Source organism: Salmo salar, chromosome 10, assembly GCF_965601325.2.
Source record: "Salmo salar chromosome 10, fSalSal1, whole genome shotgun sequence".
In the NCBI taxonomy this organism is placed as follows: domain Eukaryota; kingdom Metazoa; phylum Chordata; class Actinopteri; order Salmoniformes; family Salmonidae; genus Salmo; species Salmo salar.
The window spans coordinates 98,875,474-98,896,733 of NC_138300.1; the positions used below are offsets into that span (position 1 = coordinate 98,875,474).

Genomic DNA, 21,260 nt, shown 5'->3' on the forward strand with positions numbered 1-21,260 from the left:
AATGGCCCTAGCCCTCACCCTCCGATCCAACAGGTCCCAGATGTGCGCAATGGGATTGAGATCCGGGCTCTATGCTGGCCATGGCAGAACACTGACATTCCTGTCTTGCAGGAAATCACATGCACCGAACGAGCAGTATGGCTGGTGACATTGTCATGCTGGAGGGTCATGTCAGGATGAGCCTGCAGGAAGGGTACCACATGAGGGAGGAGGATGTCTTCCCTGTAACGCATAGCGTTGAGATTGCCTGCAATGACCACAAGCTCAGTCCAATGATGCGGTGACACACCGCCCCAGACCATGACGGACCCTCCACCTCCAAATCGATTCCGCTCCAGAGTACAGGCCTCGGTGTAACGCTCATTCCTTCGACGATAAACGCGAATCCGACCATCACCCCTGGTGAGACACAACCGCGACTCGTCAGTGAAGAGCACTTTTTGCCAGTCCTGTCTGGTCCAGCGACGGTGGCTTTGTGCCCATAGGCAATGTTGTTGCCGGTGATGTCTGGTGAGGACCTGTCTTACAACAGGCCTACAAGCCCTCAGTCCAGCCTCTTTCAGCCTCTTGTGGACAGTCTGAGCACTGATGGAGGGATTGTGCGTTCCTGACCAAGGCTCTTCTCCGCTGATTGCTCAGTTTGTACCACATGAGGAAGAATAAGAGTCTTGGTGGTTCCAAACCTCTTCCATTTAAGAATGATGGAGGCCACTGTATTCTTGAGGACCTTCAATGCTGCAGACATTTTTTGGTACCCTTCCCCAGATCTGTGCTTCGACACAATCCTGTCTCTGAGTTCTACGTACAATTCCTTTCAAATGAAATTATATTTGTCACATACACATGTTTTAGCAGATGTTAATGCGAGTGTAGCGAAATGCTTGTGCATCTAGTTCCGACAGTGCAGTAATATCTTACAAGTAATCTAACAATTCCCCAACAACTACCTAATACACAAATCTAATGGGGTGAATGAGAATATGTACGTGTAAGTATATGGATGAGCGATGGCAAAGGTGCAATAGATGGTATAAAATACAGTATATACAGTTGAAGTTTACATACACCTTAGCCAAGTACATTTAAACTCAGTTTTTCACAATTCCTGACATTTAATCCTAGTAAAAATTCTCTGTCTTAGGTCAGTTAGGATCACCACTTTATTTTAAGAATGTGAAATGTCAGAATAATAGTAGAGAGAATGTATGTATTTCAGCTTTTATTTCTTTCATCACATTCCCAGTGGGTCAGAAGTTTACATACACTAAATTAGTATTTGGTAGCATTGCCCTTAAACAATTTAACTTTGGTCAAACGTTTGAGATAGCCTTCCACAAGCTTCCCACAATAAGTTGGGTGAATTTTGGCCCATTCCTCCTGACAGAGCTGGTGTAACTGAATCAGGTGTGTAGTCCTCCTTGTCGCACACACTTTTTCAGTTCTGCCCACACATTTTCTATGGGATTGAGGTCAGGGCTTTGTGATGGCCACTCCAATACCTTGACATTGTTGTCTTTAAACCACTTTGCCACAACTTTGGAAGTATGCTTGGTGTCATTGTCCATTTGGAAGACCCATTTGTGACCAAGCTTTAACTTCCTGACTGATGTCTTGAAATGTTGCTTCAATATATCCACATCATTTTCCTGCCTCATGATGCCATCTATTTTGTGAAGTGCACCAGTCTCTCCTGCAGCAAAGCACCCCGACAACATGATGCTGCCACCCCCGTGCTTCACAGTTGGGATGGTGTTCTTTTGGCTTGCCAGCCTCCCCCTTTTTCCTCCAAACATAACGATGGTCATTAAGGCCAAACAGTTCTATTTTTGTTTCATCAGACCAGAGGACATTTCTTCAAAAGTGCGATCTTTGTCCCCATGTGCAGTTGCAAACCGTAGTCTGGCTTTTTTTATGGCGGTTTTGGAGCAGTGGCTTCTTCCTTGCTGAGCGGCCTTTTGGGTTATGTCGATATAGGACTCGTTTTACTGTGGATATAGATGGGGTTGAGGGCGGTGCAATTGCCGTACCAGGCTGTGATACAGTCTGACAGGATGCTCTCAATTGTGCATCTGTAAAAGTTTGTCAGGGTTTTGGGTGACAAGCCAAATTTGTTTCTGTGATGTGTACGCCGAGGAAATCTCCACCTTCTCCACTGCTGTCCCTTTTGATGTGGATAGGGCGGTGCTCCCTCTGCTTTATCCTGAAGTCCACCATCTCCTTTATTTTGTTGACTTTGAGTGAGAGGTTGTTTTCCTGACACCACACTCCGAGTGCTCTCACCTCCTCCCCGTAGGCTGTCTTGTCGTTCTTGGTAATCAAGCCCACTACTGTTGTGTTGTCCGCAAACTTGATGATTGAGTTGGAGACGGTCATAGCCATGCAGTCGTGGGTGAACAGGGAGTACAGGAGGGGGCTGAGCACGCACCCTTGTGGGGCCCCTGTGTTGAGGGTCAGCGAAGTGGAGGTGTTGTTTCCTACCTTCACCACCTGGGGGCGACCCGTCAAAGTCCAGGACCCAATTGCACAGGGCGGGGTTGAGACCGGGCAGGGCCTCCAGCTTGATGATGAGCTTGGAGGGTACTATGGTGTTGAATGCTGAGCTGTAGTCAATGAACAGCATTCTTACATAGGTATTCCTTTTGTCCAGATGGGATAGGGCAGTGTGATGGAAATTGCGTCATCTGTGGACCTGTTGGGGCGGTATGAAAAGTGGGTCTAGGGTGGCCGGTAAGGTAGTGGAGGTGATATGATCCTTGACTAGTCTCTCAAAGCACTTCATGATGACCGACGTGAATGCTACAGGGTGGTGGTCATTTAGCTCAGTTACCTTTGCCTTCTTGGGTACAGGATCAATGGTAGCCATCTTGAAGCATTTGGGGACAGCAGACTGGGGTAGGCATCGATTGAATATGTCCGTAACCACACCAGCCAGCTGGTCTGCGCATGCTTTGAGGACGCGGCTAAGGATGCCGTCTGGGCCAGCAGCCTTGCGAGGGGTTAACACGTTTAAATGTTTTACTCATGTCAGCCACGGAGAAGGAGGGGGGTGCAGTCCTTGTTAGTGGGCTGCGACGGTGGCACTGTATTATCCTCAAAGCGGGCAAAGAAGGTGTTTAGTTTGTCTGGAAGCGTGACGTCAGTGGATTTCTTTTTGTAGTCCGTGATTTCCTGTAGACCCTGCCACACACCTCTCGGGTCTGAGCCATTGAATTGCGACTCCACCTTGTCCCTGTACTGGCATTTCGCTTGTTTTAGGGAATAGCTACACAGTTTATATTCAGACATATTCCCAGACCTCTTTCCATGGTTAAATGCGGTGGATCGCACTTTCAGTTTTGTGCGAATGCCGCCATCCATCCACAGTTTCTGGTTAGGGTAGGTTTTAATAGTCACAGTGGGTACAACATCTCCAATGCACTTCTTTATAAACGCACGCACTGAGTCAGCATATAGGTCGATGTTGTTCTCTGAGGCAGACCGGAACATATTCCAGTCTGCGTGATCAAAACAATCTTGAAACGTGGCTTCCGATTTGGTTGGACCAGCGTTGAATGGTTCTCGTCACTGGTACATCCTGTTTGAGTTTCTGCCTACAAGATGGAAGGAGCAAGATGGCATCGTGGTCGGATTTGCCGAAGGGAGAGCAGGGGAGGGCTTTGTATGCATCGCGGAAGTTAGAGTAGCAGTGGTCGAGGGTATTGCGCATGCGCATAGCACAATCAATGGGCTGTAAGAATTTAGGTAGACTTGTTCTCAAATTGGCTTTGTTAAAATCCCCAGCTACAATAAATGTAGCCTCAGGATGTATGATTTCCAGTTTGCATATAGTCCAGTGAAGTTCATTGATGACCGTCTTGGTGTCTGCTTGAGGCCTTTTCCCAGTGAGGTGTTTATTCCTGTCGGCGCAATGCATGGAGAAGCCCGGTGGCTGAACCGATTCCGACAACATATCCCAAGAGAGCCATGTTTCCGTGAAAAAGAGAATGTTACAATCTCTGTTTCTCTGGAAGGCGACTCTTGTTCGAAATTCGTCTACCTTGTTGTCAAGAGACTGGACATTGGCTAGTGGTATACTCGGGAGTGGTGTGCGATGTGCATGTCTACGGAGCCTGGCCAGGTGGCCGTTTCATTTGCCCCTACTGCGGCGTTGTTGTTTTGGATCGCCTACTGGAATTATCTCCATTGTCCTGGGTGGTGGTCCGAACAGAGGACCCGCTTCGGGAAAGTTGTAATGTTTGTAATTTGACGTTGCTCTTATATCCAATAGTTATTCCCGGCTGTTTGTAATAAGACTTAAGATTTCCTGGGGTAAGAAATAATACATAAAAAAACGAAATACTGCAAAGTTTCCTTAGAACTCGAAGTGAGGCGACCATCTCTGTCGGTGCCATGCAACAACCTCATGGCTTTGTTTTTGCTCTGACATGCACTGTCAACTGTGAGAGCTTATATAGACAGGAGTGTGCCTTTCCAAATCATTTCTAATCAATTGAATTTACCACAGGTGGATTCCAATCAAGTTGTAGAGACATCTCAAGGATGATCAATGCATACAGGATGCACCTGAGCTCAATTTCGAGTCTCATTGCAAAGGGTGTGAATACTTAACTAAAAGTATTACATTTAAAAATATATATATTTGGAAACATTTAACCTGTTTTTGCTTTATCATTATGGGGTATTGTGTGTAGATTGCTGAGGGAAATTATTTATTCAATTCATTTTAAAATAAGGCTGTAACGTAACACTGTGGAAAAAGTCAAGGGGTCTCAATAATTTCTGAAGGCACTGTAGGCATATAAATGTGTCAATTTTTGGATTTCATGGTATTTCTGATTGGCTTAACGCACCACCACTAATGACCTGTTGAGCGTCTCAACGTAATGTTTGCTTCACCTCAAACAGCAACCATACAAAGTCTGTTTTTACATCCATTGAGAATTACAATAGTTGCTCAATGTATTTGAAAAATATTTTCAGCTCTCTCCCTTTCGATAACCACTCAACATGAAAGGGAAAAATGTTATGCTCTTATCCAGTGCAAATGTTATAAAATAGGCCTACCTGATTACATCTTATCAGTGCTTGACTTGGACTAAAATAAGTTCCTGTACTCATTTTGGGTGCTGTTACTGTTTAAATTTAGGTGCACGAGTTCCACAATACTTTTGAGCTAATGTTCTATAAGAGCAACAGGAGCTCAAGCAGTAGAACATTTGAGTTGCCGGTACTCTGCTCCGGTAAGCTCCTGCCAAAGTAAAAAACGGCTTATTTTCCCTTGTGCAAATAGCCTACAGCCGTGTCTGTCCTGAGCTCACTATAGCAGGGAACTCTAGAGGGCCCAGAATATTTCATGCAAAGTTGCAAGTTCGTTAGTGCAAGCTTCTGGCCAGACCCAAGTTAATAGTTGATGCAATGTTTCAAGTTTGGCTACACATGGCCTATCTGCAACAATGTGATTTATAGGATATTTGTTTTTATCTGAATATTTTCTACCTGCTGGCTGCAATGTTTTATTTGTTGGCTTTATGTAGGCTATTTCTACATAGATGGCAATAGAAGTAACTTTTTAGCTTTGTAACATTTTAATTTAGATTTGGATAGAATTTTGATTAACCACATGATAATTATTTTGCGATAGGAAGACGTTATTATAAATTACCGTAATTTCTGGACTATAAGCCGCTACTTTTTTCCCACACTTTGAACCTCGCGGCTTAAACAATGACGCGGCTAATATATGGATTTTTCCCGCTTTCAAATATATATATATTTTTTTTAAATACATTCTGTGACGTGCTCAGTTTTTTGGCGGCATGAAGCTTTCATTAGATCAATGAAATTGCCGAACGGCTTAAGGTCAAACAACTTTTTTTGTTTACTGTTTAGATTAAATCAAGTGCGCTCAAACTTCCCATCATTCTGATTACGGTAGTCATTTTGTCACCCTCATCATGGCAAAGACACGGAGAAATGCATATGATGCAGCTTTCAAGTTGAAGCCGATTGATCTGGCTGTTGGAAAAGGAAATAGAGCTGCTGCACGGGAGCTTGGTCTGGAGCAATGACTTTCTTGGTAGGCTACTGTTTACTGCAAATGTTTAATTTTTTGTTACAAGCCGTGTTTCGTTAAAGCCTGTGTAAAGTTCATTTGTTTCAATGTACCGGTAGGCATCTGCGGCTTATAGACATGTGCGGCTTATTTATGTTAAAAAATATATATTTTTACATTTCTGTGGGTGCGGCTTATATTCAGGTGCGCTTAATAGTCCGGAAATTACGTTAACTGAAACTTTCAAGAAAATGTGCATATGAAAACCATAACTTCCATGCAGATAGGTAGTAATAGTAAGATAAATTGGCATTCATCATGAGCAAGGTTGCCTAGTCCTCATGTAGCCTATTACCGGAAACTTCAGGAGAGTAATGTCAGAATCTGTGAAAGCCTGCTGGAGTGGGAGGAGAATAGTTGGGTCATGTTTTTTCTTCTGGTTATCTAGATCTCTGGCTCCCTCTTGATGCATTTGTCTCATTTCATCAAACCTTAAGCTTAAACATCAGACACGCTCGATGAATATTGGTGATTTTATTAAAACACATAGGGTCTGTCTATATATGGAAAAATGCATGTTTAAAAATGTCGACCAATCAATCAAATGTATTTATAAAGCCCTTTTTACATCAGCCCATGTCATAAAGTGCTATAATCGATTTGTCGAAAGAACAGACGACTTTCAGTCTACCAAGATCTTTTGTTGTTGGGGGGTGGGTGTGCGTAGCATTAGCAACATCCAGTTAATCCTCTTATATGCAGCTATATGCTCACGCTCCATAGATCAAAGTGGTGTTTAATGGCTGCATAAGTCTGTACACAACATCCCCCCATGTTAGAGGAATGGGAGGAAGTTGGCAACAGATTTGAGGGGAAACCTGTAAAAGAGGAGCTGTGGATTGTTAGAACGCTACTGTACCTGCCACAGAGAGGAAAGGAAGAAGCACAACAGCCTCTTGATAAGACGCAGAGTAAATAGCAGGCTCTTGGGGAAAGCACTCTGCATTTCAAAACGAACGTTTAGTTTCCACCGTGAGTGAGCAAAGTTTTAGTTTTCTTATCGGCTCACAACTCGGCATACTGAAGACACACTTGCTAATCAGAGACCAAGATGCATGCATGCACGTGTCCTGAGAGAGAATTTACTCAAGCTGAAGCCCAGCTGAAATACCAGAATGTCAGTACAGTATTGTGTGCTTTGCTTTAGCAGTCAATGACATTTGATTCACCAAAGAAGATACTGTGACAGGAGACACTGCGTTTTATCCAATGGTCAGCAACAGGTGGGCACCAATTTCATTTCTGAAATCTGTTCAAGTATTCCCACGAATAAAAAAGAGACATGAGATCGTGTCTCACTTTTTTGGCTTATTTGTGATCAATTTGCAGTGTACAAATTATAATTGTGTTCCCGACCAGCCTCTACGACAAAAATCATCCTGGAGCTGAATGTAGTTTCCTACCCCTGGTTTAGTCTAATGACCAGCTCAGCACTCCATCACTGTGTGTGTATAAATATGTGAATGTTGGGAGGGAGATTTTCTGCACTTCAACCTTCGGTCTTCTAACATAGGTGTGTGCGTGCAGATGTGCATTATGCTCATTTTGGCCTTAGCTCTTGCAATGCTTTTCCAGGGATCGCAATCCTGGTTTAACAGGAGATTAAGTGTATAAGAAACAGGGACCAGTTCTGTTTCAGGACTAGTGTATCATCTACGAGTGAAACCATGTAGTATGAACCAGATGTCTGGAAAACCTGGAGGATTTTTCACCTCGTGTGTTGTACTTCACTACTCAAATCAATGTATTTCCCCTCTGAACGCTGGCACCCTGACAGAAAGCATGTCTTTAATGACTAGTGGAGTGGATGGGCTGATCTGGATCATTTGGTGTTTCTGTTCCAGCCCATTATGGCCTGCTGAGTCACACACACACTTATCTAATGCCCCACTACTGTCCGTCTAACCATCCACGTCCAGCCCCTCACACTGCCAAGCACTCCTCCCGGGTGTGTGTGTGTGTGTGTGTGTGTGTGTGTGTGTGTGTGTGTGTGTGTGTGTGTGTGTGTGTGTGTGTGTGTGTGTGTGTGTGTGTGTGTGTGTGTGTGTGTGTGTGTGTGTGTGTGTGTGTGTGTGTGTGTGTGTGGAGAGGAGAGCAAGTGTTAAGAGGTGGAGAGAGCGGGAGAAAGACAGACCACTGTAGAGGAACAAAGAGAAAGACCTGCTGTGCGTGGATGTATGTTTGTGTGTGTGTGTGTGGTGTGTGCGTGCGTTGGCTGCAGCTCTCTTGTAATCCCTAGTATAAAATAGAAGACATTGATCCCCTCATCCACAGTGATAAGTGACTGCTATTAGTCTTTGAACGCGTGGCAGACGCTGTAAAATGGTTGTCATATTCCATCTCCTACTGTAGCACCACTGATACGCAACTCATTTACATTGCTCGTTACTCACTGAACACTTCTCTCCACTCAAATACACCATCTGTCATGTCAGAATGTTCAATGTAAAATATGTTTAATTGGCAACAATTTAAAGTGGATCTATAACAGATATGTGATAAGAGAGGGAGGGAGATGAGTTAGGCTAGTGTTTGTTGTACGTTTGACCCATAGCAATGTACCACAATGTGTGTTGTGCTGCAGATTTGACCCTCTGTAGCAGAGCCTTGCTTACTGTGTGTGTTTTGTTTAGATCAGCTTGCTGCATCTCATCTCTTAAAGGCCAAGTGCAGTCAAAAACAGGATTTTGCTGTGGTTTATATACATTTCCACACTGAGGTTAGAATAATATTGTGAAAATGATAATGCCCTTTTAGTGTAAGAGCTGTTTGAAAAGACCTGAAATTTCTGCTTGTTTTGGTGGGGTTGAGTTTTGGCCTGGTGATATCACCAAGTGGCAAATTAGTTTAATAAGAAACCGTTTCGAAACTCTCTGCCAATAACAGCTAGTTTTCTGCCTTCCCCTCCCCACTCAGACCACTCCCAGAGAGTCCTAGCAAAATTCTTGCTTGAGAAATTGCTCTTGGCTAGGGAGCAATTTTAGTTTTTGACAATTTTTTTCAACAAAAATAATCCTTTACAGTCCTGGCAATTGGCCTGTATAGATAGAGCTAAGTTGAAATGTTTCTTCCAGAAGAAATATGAAAAGCATATGCATAAGCATAGTAGCAATTGAAAGGGAACAATTTAGAGATGATGGGAAAAGTATTAGACTAAAGTTGAGGACACAACAGTTCACCTGACACAAGACTGAATCCAAACATTACACTGTTCATTTTTATGTGCGTTTCACATTTACTGTACTTTTCACAGCATTTGTGATAACAAAATCTGAAAATATTCTGGATACATTCAGTAAAATGTTAAGACTATTCCTGGGGAATGTGGGGTAGGTACAACATTACACAAAAAAATGACAAGGGTTTGAGTGAGCGGACTAATTGGTGTCTCTAAGTGGCCACACACCTCTCCAAAGTGTGTGCAGTTCCTAAGTCATTTCAATGCACTTTTATGACTCAACTAAAAGGTGTTTTTTTTAGCTCTCCTAGCTGTGCTGTTGAGGAACTAGAGGAAGCACACTTGTAGTTGTTTTGTTTGGAACACAACCATGCATCCCCACCATCACACAATTACTGTTGTTTATGAAATCGCTATCTGGGTCAGGTGACAATCATTTTAAGCTTGTTCTATTTCCAACATGACTAACTAAGTTATAAAATACAATCTTCCAGTGTGAGGCTTTCACAAAGCAATTCAGAGAAACGGATCGTAATTTTGGTGCGCAAAGAAAGGAGTCAGAATAATGGATTATCTTTTTAAATCCCCAGAACACATCACTACAACTGTACTGGGTCATTCAGGTTCGTGTTCCGCTGTACATTTTCTTCACAATAGACAGTCTCATTCTGTTCTGAACAACCCAGGGTATGACACCATGTCATCTTGTAACATCAGACATGATCATCAACATTGACACTGTGTATATGACATTAGTTTTATGATATGGAAATGTGGCTTTCTTGTATGACATCAAAGCGGTATTTATTATACTCAACGTCTAATCTCTCAAAATAGAGTCCTCTTAATTTACAGCATTTCCCTCACTCAGACGAGACATCTTTTTCAAAAGTTGGCCAATTAGCGGAAGGGATGGGGGCAAGTTGTTGTTACGTGCAGTTCTCAAGTTCAGAACGGCTGTCAGTCATACAGCGCTGTGAAGCGCAGTCTGAGCTCTGTCATTTATTTCATATTACTGTACAGCCACTGCGTTACCATTTAGGCGCTTATCAGTGCCCAAATCTGCTATTTTCAACCCATATACAGATATGAGTGTGAAGGGCTACTTGTTATCCAGAAATTAGATTTTGAGATAAAAATGGCTGAACTGTACCTTTAAACGCCTCTCTGTTGTCTCTTAGAGCGAGATCTCAGTGAGTCAGACTTAGTCACTGGGTATGGGAGGAGGAGAGAGAATGAGGGAAGGTGAGAGTGAGCGGGAGGGTAAATGAGTGAAAGAAACATAGTGAGTGGCAGAGGAGGAGAGCGATGGATACAGGCACTGACTTGTTTTTGTGCTGTTGTCTGAAATATCTCTCAGCTGATCCAAATGAGAGAATAGAACACAGCATTGTATTTCTGTCACATAGCTGGTCTGACAAAGAACTGTGGCAGTACAGGCTCCAAAGAATGAATGCTGGCTGATTTGTACTTTTGCTCACTCTGTATTCCACTGGATGGGAATGCCCTGATTTTGAGTAGATGGTGTCCTACTTGTTGCTGTATCCTCCTGTCCTTCGCTCCACTTCTCCTCTCTCCCCTTCCCCCTCTATTTGATAAATAAACAAATTAATCCCTACTCCATCTTATGTTATGCAGCACCCTGAAATGAAAGGTGAAACATAAATAGATAACCTCTGTCTCTCTCTCTCTGTCACCCCCCCCCCAGCACCTCCATATGACGGTCCAGGCCTTGCAGGATGAACTGAGGATACAGAGAGACCTGAACCAGCTGCTTCAGCAGGACCCTGCCAGCCAAGGTCGTGACCTGGCCCTGACCTCTGAACCCACGGAGGAGAACTACCGTCGGCTGCACGGGGACCACGAGCGTCAGGCCAAGGAGCTGTTCCTGCTCAGAAAGACCCTGGAGGAGATGGAGCTGAGGATAGACACCCAGAAACAGACCCTGGGCGCCAGGGACGAGTCCATCAAGAAACTGCTGGAGATGCTGCAAAGCAAAGGTGGGTTACCGTGCCCCACACACTGTGTCCGTATTACTAATGTTTTTATATTAACACATCTTCTAAATGACCATATTATTGTATTATATTCCAGGGCCGTCGGCTAAGGCGTCAGAGGAAGACCAGGAGAGAACTAGGAGACTGGCTGATGCTGAGATGCACAGACACCATCTAGAGTCCCTACTGGACCAGAGAGACAGGGAGACAACTGCTCTACGAGAGGTGAGGGACTCAGCGAGAGGAGAGGGAGGGAGGTAACAAATTGAGTTTAAGTTGGGTCACAACACAAACTATTAGGGTATGAGTGGTGTGTAGTAGACAACGTGTGAAGCGTAACGACCTTGTTCTCTTTAGGAGCTGCACCGTCGATACGAGGGAACCCCAGAGTCCACAAAAACCAAGGCTCTACAGACCGTCATCGACATGAAGGTACCCATCTCTGTGTGTGTGTGTCTGTAAGTGCATGTGTGAGTGAGTGTATTATAGGGCTGACCCCATTTAGTCGACTGGCCGATTGTTTGGTCGATAGACTGCTGGTCGACCCAGATTTCTTCAGTCAAACAGTAGCCCCCCCCACCCCCAAAATAAATCATGGTGTACAAGAAACCAGTATAATTTGCACCTAAGTAGACTAATCCACTGTGGAGGTTGTGGGGATGGCACAGTCCATCACTCTTAAGACATGTGCTACTGACTCCCAATGTGATACAGCCTGGATTCGAACCAGGCAAAAAATTGTTTATCCGACATGTGGTTGGGTGAGGCTTGGTGCTTACTGAATCAGTAGGCTATTAAACAAACATTCAAACAGGCAACAGAAGCAGGATCTGTCTTATTTTTGTAGATATACAGTGTGGCAGCGTAGCCTAGTGGTTAGAGCGTTGGACTAGTAACCCAAAGGTTGCAAGATCGAATCCCCGAGCCGACAAGGAACAAAAACTGTTGTTCTTCCCCTGAACAAGGCACTGTTCCTAGGCCATCATTGAAAATAATTTGTTCTTAACTGACTTGCCTAGTTAAATAAAGGTTACACATCACACTGACCAAAAAGTTATTTTGTTGGCATTTACCAGTAAAACATAATCAAAACCTATTTCTTTCACTTGCTGTGCTGTTTCGTTGTTCAGTCGTTTCATTCTCAACCAGGAGTTCATCATACATGTCAAGCAGTGAAGTTTCAGCTCTGTCTGTCCGTGGTCTCTCTTCCTCGGTGCGCACTGTCTGTTTCCAACTTGTCCAGCTGTGTCTGTAACATTTCACGTAAACCCTGTTTCTTGTCTGCATTGAAGTAGCGGTCCTTGTACCTAGCATCGAGCATGGTAGCGACACAGTAAAGAGGCTCAGAGAGAATGCCACCGAATTTCTTGTTCACAGTCTTGAGTACTTTTGTAAGTTTTAACCCCATGGTCTATGTCTGCAGTTTTGTTGAGCAGGTGTTTCAATACCCTGACAGAGGGTACCACGTCTGCTGCAGACGCAGTTGATTAGCTTATTTCTCCAGTCAGTTGTTTGAATGGAGCTAGCTAGTGTGTTCATGTTTCAAACATGTTCTCAAATGCCATTGAAATGGCAGCAGCAGTATGAGAACCAGCACATTCTTGAGCATGCAATACGGCTTTCCTCAGTACGAAATCCTCGTCGACCCACTGTGCTGTCAGACTCAGCATGCTCATGGGGTTGACATCGCTGGTCCAAAAGTCAGTCATGAAGCTAATAGCAGTGAAGCCCATAGCAAGTACTCAAGGATGTGTTTCAGCAATACTGTGTAACTTGGTAGTGTGCTCGACCAGTCGGCGAAAGCCAACATCATCCACGACAGAGAACAGTTGATTGTCAAGGGCAATGAATTCCATTATCTTGGTGTTAATGGATTTCGCCTTTGAGTTGTCTCTGTGAAATGTTCTTACTCTTTCAAATGACTGCTCGAGTTGAACTTGTTTAGTTGTTGGAAATGTGCGCTTAGTATTTTTCTGTTTTTATTCTGTGTAGCGCTGTTGTTTTTGTGGCGTCATTATGTCATCTACCTACGTTTTATATTCGTATGCATGTCAGCTTTGACATCGGTTTTGCACATTGACGTTAAATTAGACATCGGGCCAATGCCGATGTTGGCTTTTTTAGCTAATATTGGCCGATTTTGATATGCTCACCGATATCTCGTGCATCCCTAATTACAATAATAAGTAATGTCATTATCATTGGTAGACTTAGTATAGCAGCCTTGTATAACCACCATCGAGTTGCAGGCCTAAGAGCGCATCCTGTTTAGTCTTAATACCGTAACTTACTTGGACATATTTCAATACTTATATAGGCGACTGTATCAATCAATAATTTATTAGTTGTCATCACACAGCATATGAGTCATTCATGATTTGAAATGCCATCAAGCATTTTAGTTTTAACAAAATATCAAAGCGACCCCTGATTAGCGTAAAAAATAAATAAACCGTTGCATTTTGGAAATTGCATTCACGAATGAATGCGACTGTTTTTAGACTCTGCTGTAATAAAGGCTTAACAAAAAAACTTTCATTGATTTAGTGTTGACATTGTTCCAAACGGTCAGAAAAATGTAAATTGTAATCTAACAGCACCTGTTTGGCACACATAATATGCACGTAGTACTTGCTCCTTACCTTCCCAGTATTTTCCACAACTGACTTCCCCTTTACCTCCTGAGCAACCAGTAAACATTCCCCTGTTTTTGAGTTTATTTCTCATGTCCTCTGCATCCATTTTGCTGTTACGGTGTTAAAAATTTGTTATAACTAATGTATTGATGTGATTATGATATGCTATAGGACAGACCCTATTGGTCACTTGCATGCGATGCATATCTGTCTCATGTAAAGAGAGCAAGGGTTGAGGGAATGGGGAACGTTTTTCCTAAACAAATGTGGGATTTCAGTAAAATAAAATGTTCAGTCAGAAATGGCTGTAATTATATTGCAGCTTCAGCAACAAGGACAATGCGATAAACACAGATGTTCTGTGGTGGTCGCTGCAGCAGGGAGGCGAGAGAGACAACTGGTGCTAGTCACAGTCACTTGCTGTCATTTTAACACAATGCAGCAAGTCTGAGTCCGGCACAATCAAATCAATTGCAATCAGACTCCCTCTAGTCATTTGTGTGTCTTAATTATTTCATCAAACAGTGTTCTTCAAGCATCAGACAAGCTCAATGCATGTAGTTGATTTGATTAAAACACATAGGATGTGTCTATGGATGGAAAAATACCCGTTTTAAAATTTAGACCAGACTCTTGTTCGACCAAGATTTTTTTTTTTTTCGGGGACAGCCCTATTGCATTAACCCCTTCTCTGTCTGGTGTTTGTCAGGATGCTAAGATCAACTCTCTGGAACGAGGTCTGAGGGACATGGAGGAGGAGGTGATTATGTTGAAGTCCAACGGCCTGCTGAGCTGTGAGGAGAGACAAGAGGAGATGAAACAGATGGAAGTCTACCGCAGCCACACCAAGTTTATGAAGAACAAGGTGTGAGGTCACTTCCCCCTCAGTTTCCATTGATCAGAATTCCATTTCTATCAGTTGATATTGGTCGGACTTCAGTTCCCCTTGGTTCTGAGAGGTCAGAGGTCGTTTCAGTTCCTTCCAATCAGCTCAATATAAATCTGTTCTGTAGTTGTACATGTTCTCTTCATATCCCAACCCTCCTTCCTCTGCTCATCACCCTCTACCTCTCCTCTACATCCCTCTTTTGCTCTTGTTGTCCTCTTCCTCCACCTCTCCCTTCTTTCTCCTCTTCTCCTCCCTCTCTCTCGCTCTCTTTCACTGTCTCAGATGGACCAGGTGAAGCAGGACTTGTCCAGGAAGGACACAGAGCTGCTGGGTTTGCAGACCAAGCTGGAGACTTTGACCAATCAGTTCTCTGATAGCAAGCAGCACATCGAGGTCCTCAAGGAGTCGCTGACCGCTAAAGAACAACGAGCTGCCATCCTACAAACAGAGGTACACACACACCCACATTTCAGAACAAGCAATATAAGTATATAGACACTCACTGGCCAGTTTATTAGGTAAACCACCCCGTTCTCGAAAATTGATTGCCCCTACAGACAGTGAGTCATGTGGCCATGACTTGCTATATAAAGCAGGCAGACAGGCATTGAGGCATTGTTACTATTTGATTGAACTTTGAGCGTGGTATGATCCTCGGTGCCAGGCATGCCAGATCCAGTATTTTAGAAATGGCCATCCTCAACAGCTTGTTGATGAGAGGTCGAAGGAGAATGGTAAGAATCGTGCAGGTTAACAAACAGGCAAATAACGGAGCAGTACAACAGTGGTGTGCAGAACGGCATCTCAGAACCCACAACTCGTCAGTCTTTGTCACGGGTGGGCTATTGCAGCAGACGACCACACCGGGTTCCACTCCTATCAGCTAAAAACAAGAAGAAGCGGCTCCAGTGGGCACGTGATCACCAACACTGGACAGTTGAGGAGCGGAAAAACATTGCCTGGAACATGACAGTGAGTTCAGTTACTTGAGTGGCCTGCAGACCTCAACTGAATGGAGCATCTTTGGGCTGATATGAAACAGGCTGTTCGCAGTATATATGTACCACTGTCCAATCTGCAGCAACTGAGTAATGCCATTGCGTCAGCATGGACTAACATCCTTGTGGAACGTTACAACGCCTTGTAGAATGCCCCAAAGAATACAGGCTGTTCTGGAGGCAACGGGGAGTCCTTCCCAGTAATTGATGGGTGTACCTAATAAACTGTCCGGTGAGTGTACAGCGCACACACACAGACCCAGTATGCTGAGTAGTTCTCCTCTGCCCTCTGCTGGCCAGGTGGATGCGCTGCGTCTGCGTCTGGAGGAGAAGGAGACCACGCTGAACAAGAAGAGTAAACAGATCCAGGAGATGTCTGAGGAGAAGGGCACGCTCAACGGAGAGATCCACGACCTCAAGGACATGCTGGAGGTCAAGGAGCGCAAGGTCAACGTCCTGCAGAAGAAGGTGGGCCTCGACTAATGTGGCACGCTGTATAATACAATGGAATACATTACCTCACACTACATCCTATTTAGCAGGCTTTTTCTGTATGTCTGTTGTCTAGCTCGTCTAATTTTGTGTGTGTGTGTGTCCAGATTGAGAACCTGCAGGAGCAGCTGAGAGACAAGGAGAAGCAAATGAGCAGCCTGAAGGAGAGAGTCAAGTCTCTACAGGCAGACACCTCTAACACAGACACCGCTCTCACCACACTGGAGGAGTCCCTTGCTGAGAAGGTACACACACATGCAGACACACACTCTGACTCCAACAGAGAGAGCAGTGTGTGTTATTTAAAGTCATGCCGTTTCTGTCCTGGATGTTTGTAATCCTCTCATATGGGCTCTGAATTGACGTGACGATGATGTTGTTCTGTGCCTCCCCTCCTATTCTCTCCCCTGTAGGAGCGTATCATCGAGCGTCTGAAGGAGCAGCGAGACCGAGACGACAGGGAGAAGACTGAGGAGATCGACAGCAACAAGAAAGAGCTAAAGGATCTGAAGGAGAAAGTCAGTCTGCTGCAGGGAGATCTGTCTGACAGAGAGGTGAACACACACACACACACACACACACACACACACTGTTGACACATTTTATTAACCCCACCCTCCCTCTCTCCAGACTAACCTGTTGGACCTGAAGGAGCATGCGTCGTCCCTGGCTTCCTCAGGGCTGAAGAAAGACTCCAAGCTGAAGACTATGGAGATCTCTCTGGAGCAGAAGAAGGAGGCATGTCTCAAACTGGAGAACCAGCTCAAGAGGGTGAGATATTTGCCTTAGACACTGATCTAAGACCACTTTTGCTATGTGTGTGTGTGTGTCTGACTGTGTGTGTGTGTGTTTCCAGGCCCAGAATGCGACGTTGGAGGCCAAAGCGAACACAGAGCTGTCGGAGCGCATCACCTCCCTGGAGAGGGAAGTTACACGACACCGAGAGGATTCTGGGAAGGCTCAGGCGGAGGTGGACCGACTGCTGGAGATCCTGAGAGAGATGGAGAACGAGAAGAATGACAAGGACCGCAAGATCAACGAGCTGGAGAGGTGTGTGTGTGTGTGATGTTTATCTTTCTCTGTCGCTGACTGTTTGTTTGTGTCTGTGTGTCTGACTCATAGTCTCTGTAAACAGCAGTCTATCTATAGAAATGTGTATGAGCTCCTACATGGTCTAATGTAGGTGTTTTCTTCTGAAATACCACACGGTCCTACTCTTCTCCTTCCTTCTCATCTTCCTGCTCTCTGAATCTGTGTTTCTCTCTCCTGCCTTGTCTTTTTGCTGGAACTCTGTCTCCTCTCCAGTCAGTCCTCCAGGTTAGTAACATGTTTTCTACATGGCCTCTATGAACTGGCTTGACTTCCTCCCTCCCTTCTCCCATCCCCCCTCTCTCTTCTTCTCCTCAATTGCTTTTGCTCTCCCTCCCCCTCCCCTCCTGCTCTCACTTTCACCAGTTTCTTCACCCCGCTTCACTTTCTCTCTCTCTCTCTCCCCTCTTTCTAACTCCCTCTCACTCTGGGATGCTTCAGTGTAATGTGTGTAACCCAGTCCTCGTGTGTCCCATGGTGCCCTGCAGACAGACCAAGGACCAGAGTAAGAAGGTGGCGTCACTGAAACAAAAGGAGCATGTGGAGAAGAGTAGGAACGCCCAACTTATGGATGAAGCCAAAAAGAGAGAGGACAACATCTCTGAGAGCTCTCAACAGGTCAAGGTGAGGTGTGGGTGGGGGGGGGGGGGCAGTATCGATGTATGTGACTAATGTCAAAGCTTCCCTTGTTGTATTAAATGTAGTTCGACATCAATATCCTTAATTGTCTTCCGCTGTCTTCTCTCCTCCTCCCGTTCTCTTCCTCTCCCCTCCAGGACTCCCTGCGATTGAAGACTGAGCGTATCGAGGAGTTAGAGGAGGCTCTGAGAGAGAGTGTTCAGATCACAGCAGAGAGAGAGATGGTGCTGGCACAGGAGGAGGCTGCCAGGAACCACCAGGAAAAACAGGTACGCTCACATGCAACAGAACGACACATGCACGCACCCACACACACACACACACTTGCAACACAAATACACACACACGCAACACAGGTGGACACACAAACGCACACACTAAAAGAACACCTTGAGAAAGCGCGCACACACACACACTTACAAAGCTACACGAACACAGACACACATACACACACATACGGCTTCAATCTCCTCTCCTTTCAGCCCTGCTTGCTACGTTTCACTCTCTCCCTGCTATCCCTCCTTTTCTCAGTTTTCTTATCTCTAATTTTCTCCTGTTTTATCTCTGCTACTCACTGCCTCTCAGAAGCACTCACACAAACCAATGCATGAGTCCAACAACGCCCACTTTAAGTGGTCTAAGGTATGACATAATAATGCCCCCTCTGTTGTATTTCAGCCTTTAGACCATGTTATCATGTCACTATTTACCTACTATTCACTTTGAAATGGCATGGCGTCAACTAAACTACAACCTTCTGGTTAGAGCCTGACCCATGTGTTTTTTGGGGGTCCAATTCCGATTTCTAGGAGGCAAAACGTACCGATATATTTGCCGATATACTGTTTTACATCGGGGAAATGGAAAAGGTGTCTTTTCCACACTGAATTCTCATAAAATGTCCAATAACTATGCTTCAAATGTTAATTTCATACATTGTGTCAATGACACAACATGAAAATGGCTGCAAGTGTTCAGAAAAGCATGAGATTTTCTGATTTTCTGAGATTATTGAATATCGGTGGAGTTAACGTTATAGCGTTAAAAAGGCCAATATCGGCCGGTTTTTATTATCGGTGTGCAGATTTTAATATAGGTGGGGCTCTACTTCTGGTACGTATTTCTACTAATGCCAATCTGTAACTAGTTGGTAATCAATGATAATACTAACATATGTATTGATGGTGCTATTTAGTATTTGCAATGCACCCCAGATAATTCAATAGTTATTATTTAGCCATATTGAGTTGTACTGTTAACCATGTGACTTCTAAGCAAATGCCAAGTAAATGAAAGTACTGCAGTGAAGTGGTATATTTAGTGCTGTTTAGAGCTGTCATTGGAGCCCCTTGTTGTACATCCAACTCCTCAGTGGGGTTGGGTCCAGAAACAAACCCTGGCCCAGGGGTTGGCAAAACCACCCAGCGAATGATTTATTTTTTTATAAAATGATTTTAGTTTTTGGTCCAAAAAGTTTTCAGCTAAAAATGAGAATCTGTTCAAGTATTCCCACTAATAAAAATAAAAAGAGACGTGATCGTGTCTCAATGTAATCAAAGTATGAAATTAGTGTTATTTTAAAATACAATCTCTTTTTGGGCTTAGTTGTGGTCAATTTGCAGTGTACAAATTATTATAATTATGTTCTGACCCCTGACCAGTCGCTCCGACAAAATCCGACCTACAGCTGAATTTAGTTGCCTAGCCCTGTTCACCATATTGCTGGTCTATTACCCATCAATCCATTCAGATTTACACTCGTTCCTAGGGGCAGTGGTGGAAAAAGTACTCAATTGTCATACTTGGGTAAAAGTAAAGATAACTTAATAGAAAATGACTCAAGTGAGTCATCCAGTAAAATACTACTTGAGTAAAAGTCTAAAATTATTTGGTTTTAAATATACTTAGGTATCAAAAGTACGCAGTGGTCTAAGGAATTGCATCTCAGTGCTAGAGGCGTCATTACAGACCCTGGTTCGATTCCAGGCTGTATCACAACCGGCTGTGATTGGGAGTCCCATAGGGCGGCGGACAATTGGCCCAGCGTCGTCCAGGTTAGGGTTTGGCCGGGGTAGGCCGTCCATTGTAAATTAGAATTTGTTCTTAACTGACTTGCCTGGTTAAATAAATAAAATACATTTCTTGTTTTTTACATTAATGGATAGTCAGGGGCATACTCAGATGCCATTTACAAACAAAGCATTTGTGTTTAGTGAGTACGCCAGATCAGAGGCAATAGGGATGAGCAGAGATGTTCTCTTGATAAGTGTGCGAATTTGACCTTTTTCCTGTCAAAATATAACTAGTACTTTTGGGTGTCAGGGAAAATGTATGGAGTAAAAAGTACATTATTTTATTTAGAAGTGTATTGAAGTAAAAGTTGGCAAAAATATAAAAAGTAAAGTAGAGAGACCTCAAAAAACTACTTAAGTAGTACTTTAAAGTATTTTTACTTAAGTACTTTACACCACTGGCTAGGGTGTAAGGGCTAGTGCCAAAGGGTTAGGGGTTCTTTCTGGGTAGAGCCATGTTTTCAATAACATACAACCTCTGATGGCCCTCCCTCTTTTAGAGTGCCTTTGATTGACAGTTCATCAAAATTGGTCTGTACAGTTTGTCTTTGAATGATGAACACGTGTCCAGCCTCGGCGTGACCCTGGACAACACCCTGTCGTTCTCCACTAACATCAAGGTGGTGACCCGATCCTGTAGGTTCATGCTCTACAACATTCGCAGAGTACGACCCTGCCTCACACAGGAAGCGGCGCAGGTCCTAATCCAGGCACTTGTCATCTCCCGCCTGGATTACTGCAACTCGCTGTTGGCTGGGCTCCCTGCCTGTGCCACTAAACCCCTACAACTCATCCAGAACGCCGCAGCCCGTCTGGTGTTCAACCTTCCCAAGTTCTCTCACGTCACCCCGCTCCTCCGCTCTCTCCACTGGCTTCCAGTTGAAGCTCGCATCCGCTACAAGACCATGGTGCTTGCCTACGGAGCTGTGAGGGGAACGGCACCTCCGTACCTTCAGGCTCTGATCAGGCCCTACACCCAAACAAGGGCACTGCGTTCATCCACCTCTGGCCTGCTCGCCTCCCTACCTCTGAGGAAGCACAGTTCCCGTTCAGCCCAGTCAAAACTGTTCGCTGCTCTGGCACCCCAATGGTGGAACAAGCTCCCTCACGACGCCAGGACAGCGGAGTCAATCACCACCTTCCGGAGACACCTGAAAC

General features: G+C 44.4%; 1 protein-coding gene across 3 annotated transcripts in view; it reads left to right on the forward strand.

The window, feature by feature from the left end:
- LOC106561322 (ELKS/Rab6-interacting/CAST family member 1) overlaps positions 1-21,260 on the forward strand; it is a 42,376-nt gene that overhangs the window by 9,868 nt on the left and 11,248 nt on the right. For all 3 annotated transcript variants that reach the window (XR_014379096.1, XR_014379097.1, XM_082957276.1), the window contains exons 4-15: positions 10,999-11,290; positions 11,385-11,512; positions 11,645-11,719; positions 14,633-14,788; positions 15,095-15,262; positions 16,111-16,278; positions 16,410-16,547; positions 16,716-16,856; positions 16,933-17,073; positions 17,159-17,352; positions 17,880-18,015; positions 18,168-18,299. Coding sequence is in view for 1 of the 3 variants with exons in the window: in XM_082957276.1 (XP_082813402.1) it covers positions 10,999-11,290; positions 11,385-11,512; positions 11,645-11,719; positions 14,633-14,788; positions 15,095-15,262; positions 16,111-16,278; positions 16,410-16,547; positions 16,716-16,856; positions 16,933-17,073; positions 17,159-17,352; positions 17,880-18,015; positions 18,168-18,299 (1,869 nt within the window). In the remaining 2 variants the exon portion in view is untranslated. The remainder of the gene's footprint in view (positions 1-10,998; positions 11,291-11,384; positions 11,513-11,644; positions 11,720-14,632; positions 14,789-15,094; positions 15,263-16,110; positions 16,279-16,409; positions 16,548-16,715; positions 16,857-16,932; positions 17,074-17,158; positions 17,353-17,879; positions 18,016-18,167; positions 18,300-21,260) is intronic.